Here is a 14884-nt window from a genome sequence, read left to right on the forward strand (position 1 = left end):
GAGCGAGGCTGGGGCTGATAGGGGTTGCATTGTGAAACAGGCTTACAAGAAAATTTGTTTTGTTAAAAAAATAAAAAGGATGAGAGGTACAATGAGACTATAATTAGAACAATTGTTTGCCACCGAAAGAGCAAGCAGTCTGGGTTGATAATAGGTGGACACAAAAGATAAATAAAGTAAGTACTCATTTAAATGCAAATCTTTTCAATGCTCTAAATAAAGTTGCCAAGTTATCTGACAGATGACAGGTTTCAGTTGGAATGTGTAATGCCAGCGGCAGAGCACCGCCAGGGTCAGGATTTATCTTCAGGGGACCTTGAATATCTGCATAAATATCCTCTTAATTCATCCAAATGTTTCCAAGTCATTGTAGTCAGGACTGGACTGATTGCACCCCTGAGACTTTCACTTGCAAGGTTAGAAAAAGTGGAGCCTCTGGTTTTAATTTGTCAAGATTTGGATTAATTCAGAGGGGAAAAAATGCTTCAGCATACAACCTTCTGAGCCTAAAGGCCAGGTGGTGGTGTGTTGGATCCAGACTTGATAAGCTCCAATCTTTTTTGGGTGTCCATTTTTTCAGAACTTTCCAAAATGCATGTACAAATCAAAATCATTGTTGTATGTACACATACAGAAACAAACAACAGCAGCGACAACTGGAATAACACAAAACACAATGACATTGTTTTCATCTGTGTAAATGGACATCGTTTTCAAAATGTTGCAGTGAATCTGAAGTGAATGCAAACTTCACATTTTGTGTTTACATATATATATATATATATATATATACATACATACACTATTATTAATACAGAAAAATAATTAGAATGTATAACTATTAAATACTGTAGAAGGGATAGGATTTGATAAGTTCTTCCTACCCCTTTTCAGGCATGCTAATCAGATATATGAGATATGTATGTATGTGTATGTATGTTGATAAGCATGTGTGGGTCTAATTAAGCATAACATGAACATCGATGACGGCAATCGGGCCGAGATCAGCACTTTTTTTAGTTGTATTTCAGTTCAGTTTGTCCACATAGGGCAATTAATGTTGCAGCAAAGCAGAACAACATAGATAGTGCACATACATACATACATATGTGACATGAAACATTTAAAATTCCAAAAGAGAGGCGATAATACAGTGTGCTCAAAAACTATCAGTAGTACTGAATCACACTCATGCAGTAGACTGAAAATAGTTTGGCTCCGACACAGATCAACTTTAAAATCAAGGTTGTTAAAAGTGACATCAATGGGTGAAGTAAGTTTCTGCCTCCTGCAAGAAGCCACAAATCAGATCAAATTAGGTATGACTCCGCCTACCCTGTCCGGAATTCAGGAAGGAAATGGCTTTAGGGACAATGGAGTTCATCTACCTATTTCCCTTTATACAAGGAAGAATGAGCTGAATGCCAGAAGGTAAAAACTGGAACTCAGCATGTAAGGGAAGGGAGCTGTCAGAAAGGATGACATTAGCCTTCCTGATTATTTGTCTCTCTCTTCTGTGGTAAAAGCCAGAGCAACATCAGCCCATACTCAGCTGTATTAAGCAATAGCAGCGCCAAATGGAGTCACAGTTATTTGTTAAAAAAACAAAACAAAAAATTGGTCTCAAAGCCCATTGAACATGATTTAAAACTTTACATAAAGAAAATGCATGCATACTCATACTGCAGGAGCATTACGAGTATAAGCACAAGCCTCTCTCTCTCTGTCTCTCTCTCTCTCTACCCCCACCCACGCTCTTCCAGCAGCACTGTGGAGAGCACTCGTGCTTAATGAATTGAGACAGAAGGCCAGATAAATGTGACCAGTTCAGTGAAGGCAGCGGGGAGACACACAGAAAGGCTGTGGCCCGCTCACTATGTTACATACATAGGGAGCTCCGGAGGCGCCCTGCAGTCTGATCCCTGCTTCCCTCTGCCTCTGGTCGGCATAAACATCTAATAGAGCCTAAAAGCCTCAGATGAGCCAAACACATGCTGGGTAAGTGGTTGAAAATGGGACATGGAAAAGGTTTTAGGACATCCCCAAGAACAAAGCATACAGCCCACATCTCTTCCTATCTATGATAAAACTATCCCTGTGCTGTGTGTGTGTGTGTGTGTGTGTGTGTGTGTGTGTGTGTGTGTGTGTGTGTGTGTGTGTGTGTGTGTGTGTGTGTGTGTGTGTGTGTGTGTGTGTGTTATGTTGAAGTAATATTTTCCAGAAATGAAAATGCTTGTGAGTGAGTAAATACAAGTAGTGTGTGTGACCAGTGTGCATGTGTGGCAGCCAGCAAGGCCAGCACCAATCATTGCTAGCTGCAGATGGAGGAGATGTTTCCTCAGGGGTCTGCGAGCAGCCGTCACTTCACATGAACGTAGCCGCGGGTGGGGGGGGGGGATCCTCAAGTCTGCATCATGGACAGGAACATAATGCAAACAAGAAGCTGGAGAAGAGATGGAGAGAAAGTAGCAGGAAGAAGAAGAAGAAGAAGCTCTAAAAGGAAAACAAATGCAGGCAGAGGAAGCGTGAAGGAGAAGAAACAAGTACAGTATATGTCAGCCAGGGGGGAACCAGGAAGAAGAATGAGGGCAGAACACTGTGGGTTTGTTACATAAAGCAGGAATCACACACAGGTCAGCACATCGCGCTCAATACAACAGAAGGTGAGGACTTCAGGAGAAAGTACTAAATAATCCAAATAAAACAGGACAAAGAGTCAGGGCCTGTCACAGAATACCTACGAGTTTGGACTGAAAACAAACTCCTCTCAAGGATTCATCGTTTCCCAAAATGCGATAAAAGCTAACTGAGTTAAAAAAGGAGAGGCGGGGGTGATAGAGGAGTGTTTATTGGCGCCAGAATTTCCCCTCAGCTGTCAGTAAATACTTCCTCCCATCTGAAGGCACGGGTGTTTCTGTATTTATGGGTTTTAATAGCAAGCGCGTGATCATCATATTGACCGGGCCTCTTGGTTCTTAATGGGTGCCTTAAATCTCAAGGAAACACACTGTATTCTGGGCTGAGTTACAGGCAAATTAACATGGAGAGGGAGGCTGGCGCGGCCGCTCCTGCCGGAAGGGAGGAAAACAATCACTTGAATGATTGTCGGACATTTAGGATGGTTAGGGAGAAGGGGGGGAGGGAGGGGGCGGCAACACGAGGGGGGGGAGGCAATAAAGAATTTTCATCAGTAGCAGAGGGAGAAGGAGAGGGTGGGCGGAATCCAATGTGCTCGCCTTCCATTATAAGAATCATAAAATACTTTTAATGACCAAATATTGAGCACTTTGAGAAAAGATATTGGATCATATTACAGGAACTACGGTGTCACACTTTGAGGCACACACACCGGGTGGTGCGTTAGTGGCTGTGTGTGTGTATGTGTGTGTGTGTGTGTGTGTGTGTGTGTGTGTTTCACTTTACACTGTGTGAGACTGACTGTCAGTGAAGTTCCTGTCAATCAGTCATCGACTGAAGCTTTATGAAGGCACAGGCAGTAACAGCGGCTGAAAGGACAGACACTTCATCAGATTGATAGCGAGTCAGATTTGTACTGCAGTCTTAAAACAGCAACAATTTCAAGCGAAAAAGCAAAAGTTTCAAGGCATTCTGAGTACACGTATACACGACGCTCGGAGCCACTGAAAACACAACATTTTGGAAACGGCTCAGTCACCATGTAAACTGGAGAAAAGAAGAAATGCTGCTACTGAGCATGCTCACCACAGCCATATTAACTAGTTGTTGTGCACATGCTCAGTAGATGGACAATAAGAACAATGTAAGGAGAATATGGACTGGGAGTAATGACACTGGAGGAAACATTGTTCTTGTCCAGCTACTGAGCATGTGCAGTGCAGCCAAATTGGTTGTGTTTTCAGTGGCTCTGAACAACTCAGGTAGGTGTTAAAGAGCAGTCAAAACCAACACAGTCTGGAACAGTTTTCATTCTAAACCAAAAGTTGCACTAATCTCAGGACACATCCAAATATGTATTCTACACTTTATTTTATTCCTTTATTTTCTCCCGACATCTCCACAATGATTCTGCACATTAAAAATGACATGGAATTGAGCATTAGTTCACAATAAGGGTGATGTTATGTGCAATGTGTTGTTTTTATGTATGGGTTTTATTCTGTTGTCATGTATTTGTATTTTTGCTTTTATAATATTGCACTTAAGGACCACACTTTTCAATTGTATTGTCCTTGTACAATAATAAGAAGGAATATTTATTCAATGTATCTGCACTTGAGACTTAAATGCAGGCAAGTTCATTGTTTTAGTAATCAATAAAAAATCACCCATAAGGCTCTACCTAAAGTGTCTTTTGAACTTATCGCATAGCATTTGCTGACAGTTTTTTGAAGAGGTTCACTAAATGGTAAAGTGAGTTCTTTCCTTGAGGGGCAGTAGATAACATGACCCTGAGCATCAAAATGTCATCAATTCATGGCTGAGCGAGAGTGACCATGTGCAACTCTTTTGAATAAACTCGTTCAACGCACTGTAGAGATGGAACATTAGCTAGCTTTTGTGAGTTTTAAAGCCACGAACAGATGGACAAACTGAACATATGTCTATTGTATATGGCAGTCAATGGGATTCTTACTAATACAGCCTCCGATTCCAAAATTGAATGTATTCTGGCACCTGTGAACAAATAGTCAATAAAATCCAAGTGAATCAACTGCTGTGACCTTCCTAAATTATCTGAACCACAAATGTAATATTTTTATGGTGTGTTGTGTTAATTAAGCACAAGTCCATGTGACATTCAAGCGGATTTCATCAAATCATCAGCCACTAAACACATCAACTTACAGCCAAGTTATGAGGATGTCTGAACATACGTTCATAACATAGCTGTGTTTGGTGGTCTCATACCCTGAGTCCTGTTTGGTTCTGGTTTCCTTTCTCTGTTGCAAATCACATTTACTCATAATTTCTTTTTTTTATGGCTGGTTGTTCCTTGTTTAATTATCACCTTCTCATTCCAGGTCTAGTGTTGCTCATCCACTTCCGCATCGTCTGTGCTGATTAAATGACAAATGGATTTCATTCATATACTGCTTTTCTACAGTGTCTGCAATCCCCAGAGCACTTTACTTTGTTAATCACATTCACACATTTACACACTAATGGTGACAGATGAATCCTCCACCGGGAGCAGTTTGGAGTTCATCCTCTCCCTCAAAGACATTTGAATCGAGGTCGATGGCGGATCAAACCTGCTACCATTTCCATTGCTGTACCAGCTGAAGCAACCGTCCTGATTCTTCACTCTCTGTGTTCATATTGTAAGTGGTGTGTTTCCTGTTGTTTATCTCCAGTCTTTGTGCTGTAGTGTGTTTCACTTTGCCTTCGTGTTGCGTCCTCTTTCTTGAGGCCCTTGTTCCATTGTTCTCTAGTTCTGTACTTTTGTTTTTGACCCTGTAAGTCTGCATTTCTTGTCAAAATGTCAGTGTGGGGTGTCTCTCCCCTGTGGGAAAACATGGGGGGGTGATGGGGGTTAGCTAACTCTTGGTGAGCTATTACTTACAGTTTGGTTTTTTTCCATCAAACGTGAGCGAACATAGCATTTTGAATGAGACAAAAAGAAACATTAAAGTTGGATTCCAATGGACTGGTGATATGCAGGTGCCACGGTGTGATATTTAGAAAGATATGCCTGCAAACTCATTATTTGAAGGACGTGTTTCAGCAAATTGAAAATTTCAATACATTTTATGACATTATTCTTTACTTCCATAGGTCAAGCAACTGCAATAAATCTTTTTTTTTTTTCTTTTATGTCCCTTCCTTTGTAAATTGCATTACATTTTGGTGATTATTTTTGGCTATTACTACCAGAACCAAGTGGAGAAAATTTACAAAACTTTTCACAGTTGAGAGACAGAATTTCACAGAATATGAGAATATTGTCCATAGTTTCTCGAAAAACTTGAAAAATATGTGTGCAATATCCAACAAGGGAAATCATCAAATCTTGAGCTGCATTAGAGAATTCTGAAACATTAGCGAACTGTTTACACAACATTTCAAGTAAAAACAAACAATTTTTGCATTATTGTTTTGGAAAAGATTTGGGTTTGCACTGCAACATTTTGAAAATTTAGAGTGTAGAAACGCTGAACACATTGTGGTTAGCATGCTCAGCCATGTTTTTGTGCTGATGGTTGTCTTTGTAATAAAACTATACACACATGCAGAGAATGATAAGCTATAAACTTTTTCAGAAAAGTTAAAATTAACACTGTTTACACAGAGCCTTTTCAAAAAGAGCTGTTTAAAAAAAAAAAATGCTTTTACAGTGAACCTGAGCCCCATTGTCATGTAAACCTAAAACCTAAAACACAAGGAAAGTTTTGTTTTCACTTAAAAACACTTGTGTAAACGCACCGGGGTCTAAGTCACTTTTCCAGCAGCACAAAAACATATTAGTTCCTGCTGATATTATGGAAGGTAGAACTGGAACTGGATATTTCTCAAATTTGAATGAAGAAACATATAACGAGATGGGAAACTAATAATTTTGGAGAAAAAAAAACATTCTGTAAAATATAGGATGAGGGAAATGAATCAAGATAAGGCTACCTTTGAAAAGCTTGTTTAGCAAGAAGCCATTGTTGGACTTGGACTTGTCTTCAAATTTTGTAAACTGTAACTGATAGGAATATGAACTCTATTTTGTTGGAGCTGTGAGGAGAGGCCAGATCTCACCTTGGTAATTGTGTTTGGTACACAGAGTATGGTGTGTGGTTCTTTCTGTCTGAGCAGGAGTTTAATTAGCCAGAAACAAAACCAATCTGAGTTGGGTCGAGAAGTCATTCATCAAATGAATATCACAAACCTTGGTCATGTTTCATTGATCACATTTTGACATGTGGGAACAATCGAATAATTAAAAAAAAAGAAAAAATAAGAGGCTGGATTCCATGCAGCTGCTTCGATTTAGAACCCTGTTCAAGCCGTTTTTGATATTACACTGCAACAAGTTAGCAGTGAGGAAGGTTTAATAGCTAGTAGAGCTTTTACAACTCTTTTAAAATGAAATACATATTGTACCTTAAGAGGTTCATGCTGTGTTTACAGATAGAGTTAGACCTTATAATGGAATTTGGTGCCAAAGTGACCTTGGAAGAGTATCTGTAACTTAGAACCTCTGTTCATGAGGAAAAGCAAGTCAACTTCCAGCCTTAAAGTTGGTGGTTGGATCTACATTGATTGTTGAAGTGTCTTTGGGCAAGATAGTGGATTACAAGTTTCTCCCATTTATGAAAGCAGCACGTCACATTGCAGGCCTTGTTTTGACAATGATGTTTCAAGTGAAAATGCATCGCTTGTGTTTTCAATTCAGAAAGGGCTTTGTGTTTATAGGAAAACTATGTCCATTTCCATGGAAATGACAGAAATGCTGAAAACAATGTAGTTTCCATGTGGGGCCACTCATGAATGCTGTTTTTACATAATAAAACCTGCTGTTGCATACAGCACAAATTTAGTTTCCGTTTTTGTTGATGTAGCATTTCTTGGGTCCATGTTATGGACTTGGAGCATTTTCAAAAAGTTTCAGTTGGGGTTGTAGCATTTTCAAAACATTATGTTGTCCTGTTTCCACAGGGTTATAAGTGTTTTCCTAAAGTGGTGTTTTCCTCCATTTCTATGCAGACAGAATCCGAGCATTTTCGAACATTCCACCTTGGGAGTTATTGTTAAAAAGTTGCATTTTCATTGACTCCGAGCACCGTTGTCATGGAAACAGACCCTCAACATTCAACAAAGGTTTCTATTTTGTGGGCATGTGGGAATGTGGGATAAAAGTGATTTGTGAGATTTTGAACATGGCGTGGTTGCTGGCGCCAGGCTAGTCATCTGAAAATTTCAGGAACTCCTGGTCAGCCTGGGATTTCACACACAAGCATCTCAGACTTACACAGAATGGTGTGAAAAAGAGAAACTCTCCAGTGACCAGCAGGTATTTAGGACAATAGGCGTTGTTGATGCCAGAGGTCAGAAGAGAAAGGCCACACTGGTTGAGAAAAAAAAGGCGGTAAGAGCAACAAGGACTCACATAATGGGTGATAATTGTCTGCAGCAGCTAGACGAACAGAAAACTGAGGCTCAACAGACCGAACCCTGAGAACAGAAGATTGGTCTGATGAGTTTGGATCTCTGCCTCCATGTGAAAACTTGGGCCATGTTGAATGAATGCTTCAGACTTCTAGTGGGAAATGGTTTCTGAAGCATACAAGCAAGGGTAGCCTACTGAAGTGGCTGGTGAATGTATATTTCTTGATGTTTTATGTATAAACAGTTTCTACACATTTGTCCAGAATCACAATTGTCCTATTTTACAGATAATCCTGATTCAGAGGGTCTCTGGGGTTTCCAGGTGTGACTGGTACTGCTTTTATTGACCCCTGCTGTAGACTGTTCTCCCCAGGGACAGTGACACGCCTTCCTCCTCCTACCATCCCAGGTGATTCTGACAGCAGAGTCAGAATTATCTTAGCTAAATTATCGTGGTCGTTTGAATTCCTTATGGCCAGGCAAATTGATAATGGAATTCAATTAGCAGGAAGACACTGTGTTTTCAGAGCAGGTGAACCACATCTGCTAGTTAATTGGGAAAATCCAACTATCACAGACCATGGGTGTCAAACATAAGGCCCGTTGGCCAAACACAGCACTCAAGAGAATCCAATCTGCCAAACCAACACGCACACTGTAAAAATTTCAATGAAAACATTGATTTTTTTTTAAAGAGGAGCGACCACTCAACACTGAGACCCGAGCTGGAAAAAAAAATATGTTTTTGGTTGGATGGACAGGGCCTGAGACTTAAACTTACCTCTTGACTACATATCCCTATGAAGCTCATCAGATGGAGAACACAAGTTTGAAATCAAAAGTTAACCTTCCGCAACCAGGGATGTGCAGAGATTTTCTCAGTCAAACAATATGCATGGGGAAGTCAGCGTGTGCGTCACCTGATAGCAGGAATCATATTATAGCGGTAAAAGTCTCCTCTCTGCTATCAGTTGACAGTGGATGTCATTGCTGGAGAGCAGTGGAAATTGTGCCTTGAAGTTTTGAGTAATTGAATTTGTAGTAGTCATCATATTACCCTATAATGTGATATGGAAATTCAGACGGGTGCTTGCAATTTGCAAAATGGTTCTCGCGCCATGGAATAACCGCCATCACAGAGTGCACGCATGGGCACAAGCACACACACACACACACACACACACACACACACACACACACACACACACACACACACACACACACACACACACACACACACACACACACACACACACACACACACACACACACACACACACACACACACGGAGGAAATGAAGACATGTGACTATAAACCCTGGATGCTACTTTTGAGTCACAAAGACACTGTGGAAACAGTGTTTGCACACTGGCTGATTATTCCTGCAACATCATGACATGAACTGTCAGGATGTAAATATACTTTACCGCTCAAAGTAAGAGTGGAAGTCGGCGCGGCGTCATCATCACATCGACTATGAGGAAAGAAGTAAAACTATACCACACACAAGTGAGCATCTTTGTAAGAGACTCTAGGGCACGCTTGACAAACGGCACAGGCTTTACATTTTTATGGTGTGTGTAAATATAGCAGTGAAAACAAACAGCAAAGCAGAGTGAAAACAGGTCTGAGGAAAAATATAAAGTATATGTGTGGATATTGCTGAGTGTTGTGCCGAAGGTGACTATCACATTGATGGCAGCCTAAAAGTCTGACATTTGTCACCGAGCATTTCAAGAAGCAAGACTAAAATAAGTTTCGGAGCTCGCCTTTTACGACTGCTACATTTCTGCCATGTGTGTTGTTTCCAGCAAAGAAGTCGACCTATGAATAGACAGATTGTCATGACTACATGAAGTGCTGCATACTGCTGGAGGATGAGATTTGATGGCATATCATCAACAGAGACTATTTAGAAAAGCTTCACATCGTTAGGATCATTGATTTAAAGTTTCACACTGACCGAGCCACCTTTGTACTTTCAAAATCAAATACTGTTACATTACTCTTGTAAAAATGTAAATGACAGCATAGTGATTATCTTGATTGTACATTTTTACTATGATTGTTGTTGCTAATTTTTGATCGACTTATTATATACCGTTTGTTCTGTTCTATATACTTCTACATATTTATGTTCTACTTGCTGCTGTAATGATGCAAATGTCCCCACTGTGGTACAAATAAAGGAACATCTTATGTTATCATATCTTATCTTATTGCAGAGTTAGGGTTAGGGTTCATTTGCATTTTCCGTACAGCTGTATTTATATGGTGTAAGATTTTTGCTGCGTCCCAATCCTACCCGTTAGCCCGAGCCCTTACCCCAACCCCTTTAAAATGCGCGTTCACGAGAGTCTAAGGGGTGTCCCATTTCACTAGTGCGCAAAGGAGGAGGGGTAAGGGGAAGGGCTATTCACCCCTCGAAACGGAGCGTTTACAGATGCACACTTTAAACAGAGGGGTATGAGGACATGGCGCCGAAGGACTCGCATTTCACATATAAACGCTTCTAAAGTTATATAAACCTGTTGTGTTTTCTACTAGTAAGATTCACATATATACGCTTCTCAAGTTATATAAACCTGTTGTGTTTTATATTAGTAAGAACGGCAGTAGCGCTGCCGTCTGCCATATGTACCTTCCTGGTGTGTTTGTTCCATAGAGACCGTGTTTATAACATTTTATTATTACACGGTATAGTTCCAAAGAGCAAATAAGGAAGCTCATCCGCTTTCGCATGGTGAATGAGGAAATATTTCTGAAGTCCAAATACAGCGCAAAAACTGAAGTAATCCATGTCTCTGTCTATTTCTTCGCCTTGATGTGGAACGGCGGAAAACGAAACAAAGCAGCCAACCAACTGCAACACGTTGAATTTGTAACGGTATTTGTAATTCTCCTGCTGGAAAATCAACAAACATCCGTGGCTCAGCTCTGCTGATATAACGGCGCCGTATTATGATGTCAAAACTATGAGACGGAGCGAGAGGGGCGGGAGAGAGCAGAGGGAGAGGGGTGTCCCAAATCTAAGGGATGAAACTTTCATTTTGGAGGGGAAGGCAAAGGCGGAGGCGGAGGGCTAGGGGTAGGGGTACAAAATTGAATTGGGATTGGGCCTTTGTCTCTCAAATGGTAAAGGGGTAACGTAAGGAAATAAATAGTAATATCTAAATCAATATTAATGAACAGTAATGTTCAAAGGAAGAGAGAAGAACATGCCTAACCTTTTTGGCTGTCGATGACGAAGTTCCCTTCCTCGTTTCCTGTTGTGATCTTGTAAGTGATCCCGTCTCCATCGGGGTCCTTCGCCAGCACCGTGGCAACTAGTGTGTTCGGGCCGGCATCCTCCGAGACGAATGTTCGATATCTGATAAAAGACAAACAACCAAGACCTCAATCAACACCTGACTAATATGTTTCTGCAGCAGGACACGTCTGGAAACATGACTGTGAAGGTGAAAATGAGATGCATCCTGCAAAAGCTCTCAAATCCATTTAATCCATTCACCAGCAGATTGATGTATCACATAGAAACAATGTATAATTTTGGGGGCACTTTCTAAAGTTTATGACGGTATCTGTTCAATAGGATGTTCCGAGCCATTGGGCACAAAGGACGACAAGATAGGTTGATATTGATTTTCTGATTGATAATCAAACAAGTGGTATGTCTAAGAGATTGTTGATTATTCATTTCTTTTAAAAAGGTGAATGGGACACCTTCTTTGGAAAGATTGACACAAAACTTTGCTGGAGGCATTCTAGGAATGTTTACAATAGTGAACCTGGCTTCAAGGTTTTGGGCAGTGTGTGGTGGAGCTTCAGCATACTCACTTTGTTAGTTTGACTTCAATAGGTTAGGTTTCTCGGGGGAGTGTTGGTCCAGAGCAGTGGTGTCAAACACACAGCTTGTGGATCAAAACTGGCCCACGAGAGGCTTCAATCCGTCAAACCATCAAGAAAATTGTAAAAATGTCAAATCAAATGTAGGTTGTTTTTTTTGTTTTTTTTAAATAATTTCTTCATAGTAGTGGACACAACACAAGACAGAGACCTGAGCTGCCAGAAAATAAGAAAATTAGTATTAGTCTCAAAGCCACGCTGTCAGGGGGAGTTTGTAAAGATACCCAGACTAGAACAGCTATAGAATAAGTTTTCAGGACATTTCACCATATTTTGTACTTCAAGGTTTCATTACAATTGGTTTTATGTTGAGATCCAAGTAACTTTCAGATGTAATAGTTTGGTTTGTTGAAAATATAACACATTGTCATCCCGTATACTCTGCCCCACAACAAAGAAAAACTTAAAGGTCCAGAAATAAAATAGGTAAATGTAGAGAAAGTATGATGAGTTAGTTCTGTATGGAAAAAGCTCCTTACACAATAACCAAATGCACCACTGACTTCACCTTAAATCAAAATCTCATTTAAAAAAAAAAATGTATTGTCATTTAGTTAATTTTTGCATTTCAGAAAGTCACTTATTAAACATGAACACTTTAAGCGATATTTACCAGAAGACTTGTGTATAAGCGGCACTGTTGGTGTCAAATGAAGCACTAAAAGATGAAATGTGACAGCTCTGTGGTGTTCTGAGTCACTTCTTCATGTCAGGATATTGTTGTTTGTGCCGCGCCGAGGCTGGACCAGCTCCTGTATTACACACTGTGACCAAAGGAAATTTCATCGAGGGCTCACAGCTGCAGCCACAGGAGGCTGAACTCTGAGCAACTGGCTCTCAGCTGTGATCCAGCAATAATAGTGAGACACGGCGAGAAGTGGCCCCCAAAACGGTGAGTGGACGAGTACCTGAGACATTATTTGTGTGGAATTTCTTGAAATGAAGCCTGGGCCTTTTTAAAATTTTTACACCCAGATTATTGTTCTTTCTGTGTTTTAACACAGGCAACAGAATAGGTTTCAAATGTAGATCCTGAGGGCCACAGCCCTGCATGTCTTTCATGTCTTCCTTTTTCTTAACACACGTGAATGTCCTGATGGTTCATCACAACATTTAGCACAAAGCCAGATAATAATTAAGTCATTGCAACCAGTCGTGTTGAAACAGGGAGAGATGGAAAACATGAAAGGCTGCAGCCCTCAAGGATCTGAGTGTGAGACCCCTGGGCTACAGTGTTTGGAGATTCACTCAAGACAGACAGAAGTGGACACAAACTAAATATGTGAGAGTGCAGAGTATATGTAGAGAGCCACACAGCATCACATGCATCTGACCCGTACCACCACCCCTCCTCTTCCACACCTATTATCAGAGCAAACCTGCAATCTAACAACTTTCAAAGTGACAGAGTGAGAAGATACAGGCAGCAGTGGTGTTAACTCGAAAATTCAGCAGGTGGTGGTGGTGGTGGTGAGGGGGGACGGGTGGTTCTCAGAACAGCTCTCTTGGTTGTGTTGTCTTCTATTCTGCATCACAATATGGAGAAGGAATATGTCTATTATTGGCAACTACTTTTAAGTAAAGGGTGTTATTACAATTTGCTTCTGAAGCGTCGTTTGCACGCTGTTTTCAAAAGAAAATGGAAAACATCAGTTGTGGTTAAGAAGGTGTGTTTACATGACAACCGTGCTCGGAGTCACTGAAAATGCAACTTTTTAAAAAATGCTCTGATCACCGTGGAAACAGTCAAAAACAACTTTTCTGAAATGCTGCTAACTGGTCTTTCTGCACATGCTCAGCAGGAGGACAATCAGAACAATGTTTCCTCCAGAGTGTCATGAATCTCAGTCTATACTCTCCTGGGACTTCGTATTTTTATAGTTGACAGTCAATGTAATAACAATCCAACTTGGTCGTCTGTCCATATGAATGTTGGTGTACTCAAATTGTACATTTTGAAAGTGTATTGTTTTCTGCTGCATGTGTGTGTGTGTGGTTTCATTTCAAAAACAAAGAACATCACCAACACATGCTAACTACATTATGTTCAACATTCCTGCTATTTCCATGGAAACAAACATTTTCAAAACATTCCCATTTAAACGCATAACAAAAAAGCAAAAATGCTGTGTTTTCACTTGAGACGCTGTATAAATGGAGCCTAAATCAGTGGATAAGGAGCACGGATACATTTACAGTGAACTGAGGAGAAAGTGATGCATAGTAGTATTTTCTAAATGTGTCTCACCAAAAGAAGCACTAATCTTATCATTTGCTCATCCACATGGTGAAAGACACAACCTGATCAATAAAATGTGCAAATATATACAAAGTCCAAAGCCAATTGCTTACAATTTGTCATACATGGTGCATTTAAGTTGCTCAGAGTTTTACTCTCATCTCCAATGTGCTGGGAGCTTCAATGAAGTTCACTTCATTTGATTGGATAAAATGAGTCAAGAAAACAACTTGAATGTCTTAACCATAGTGGTCCAAGAAATTCCACGTAAAACTTTGTACGCAGACTGCAGTGATACACAGCTCGCTGCAATGCCATGAAGGCAATTTTGAAGCCGTTAGCGTTCCCAGAAGCACAGCATAGTTTGAATAATCATGAATGGAAAAAGCCAGTGGGGATCTTTGTGGAGCTGGTTGTCTGGTCCAAATATAAAAAAAGTAGGTCTTAGGATTTAATTGCGTACAGGGACTGAACAGACACTCTCACAGAGCCTCAGATGTTCTTTGAAGACACAGAAGAACCTGCAGAAAGGATGGCCATCTCTGCAGAGCGCCATCAATTAGGCCTTTGTGCTATAAAATCTAGACTGAAACCACTTTGGCAATATTCCAGCCAGGCTATCATATGTCTTTTACTCAAACAGCATTTAAACTGCAGAGCCT

At 40.5% G+C, this 14884-nt stretch overlaps 1 protein-coding gene across 1 annotated transcript in view; it reads right to left on the reverse strand.

The window, feature by feature from the left end:
• The window catches only part of LOC308132290 (neural-cadherin), a gene marked incomplete at both ends in the record, with an annotated part of 403944 nt that overhangs the window by 229870 nt on the left and 159190 nt on the right, over window positions 1-14884 (reverse strand). Inside the window, one exon of the mRNA XM_080499326.1 lies at window positions 11305-11447. Coding sequence (XP_080355452.1) covers window positions 11305-11447 — 143 coding nt within the window. The remainder of the gene's footprint in view (window positions 1-11304; window positions 11448-14884) is intronic.

Source organism: Blennius ocellaris (assembly GCF_963422515.1).
Source record: "Blennius ocellaris genome assembly, chromosome: 1".
Lineage (NCBI taxonomy): Eukaryota > Metazoa > Chordata > Actinopteri > Blenniiformes > Blenniidae > Blennius > Blennius ocellaris.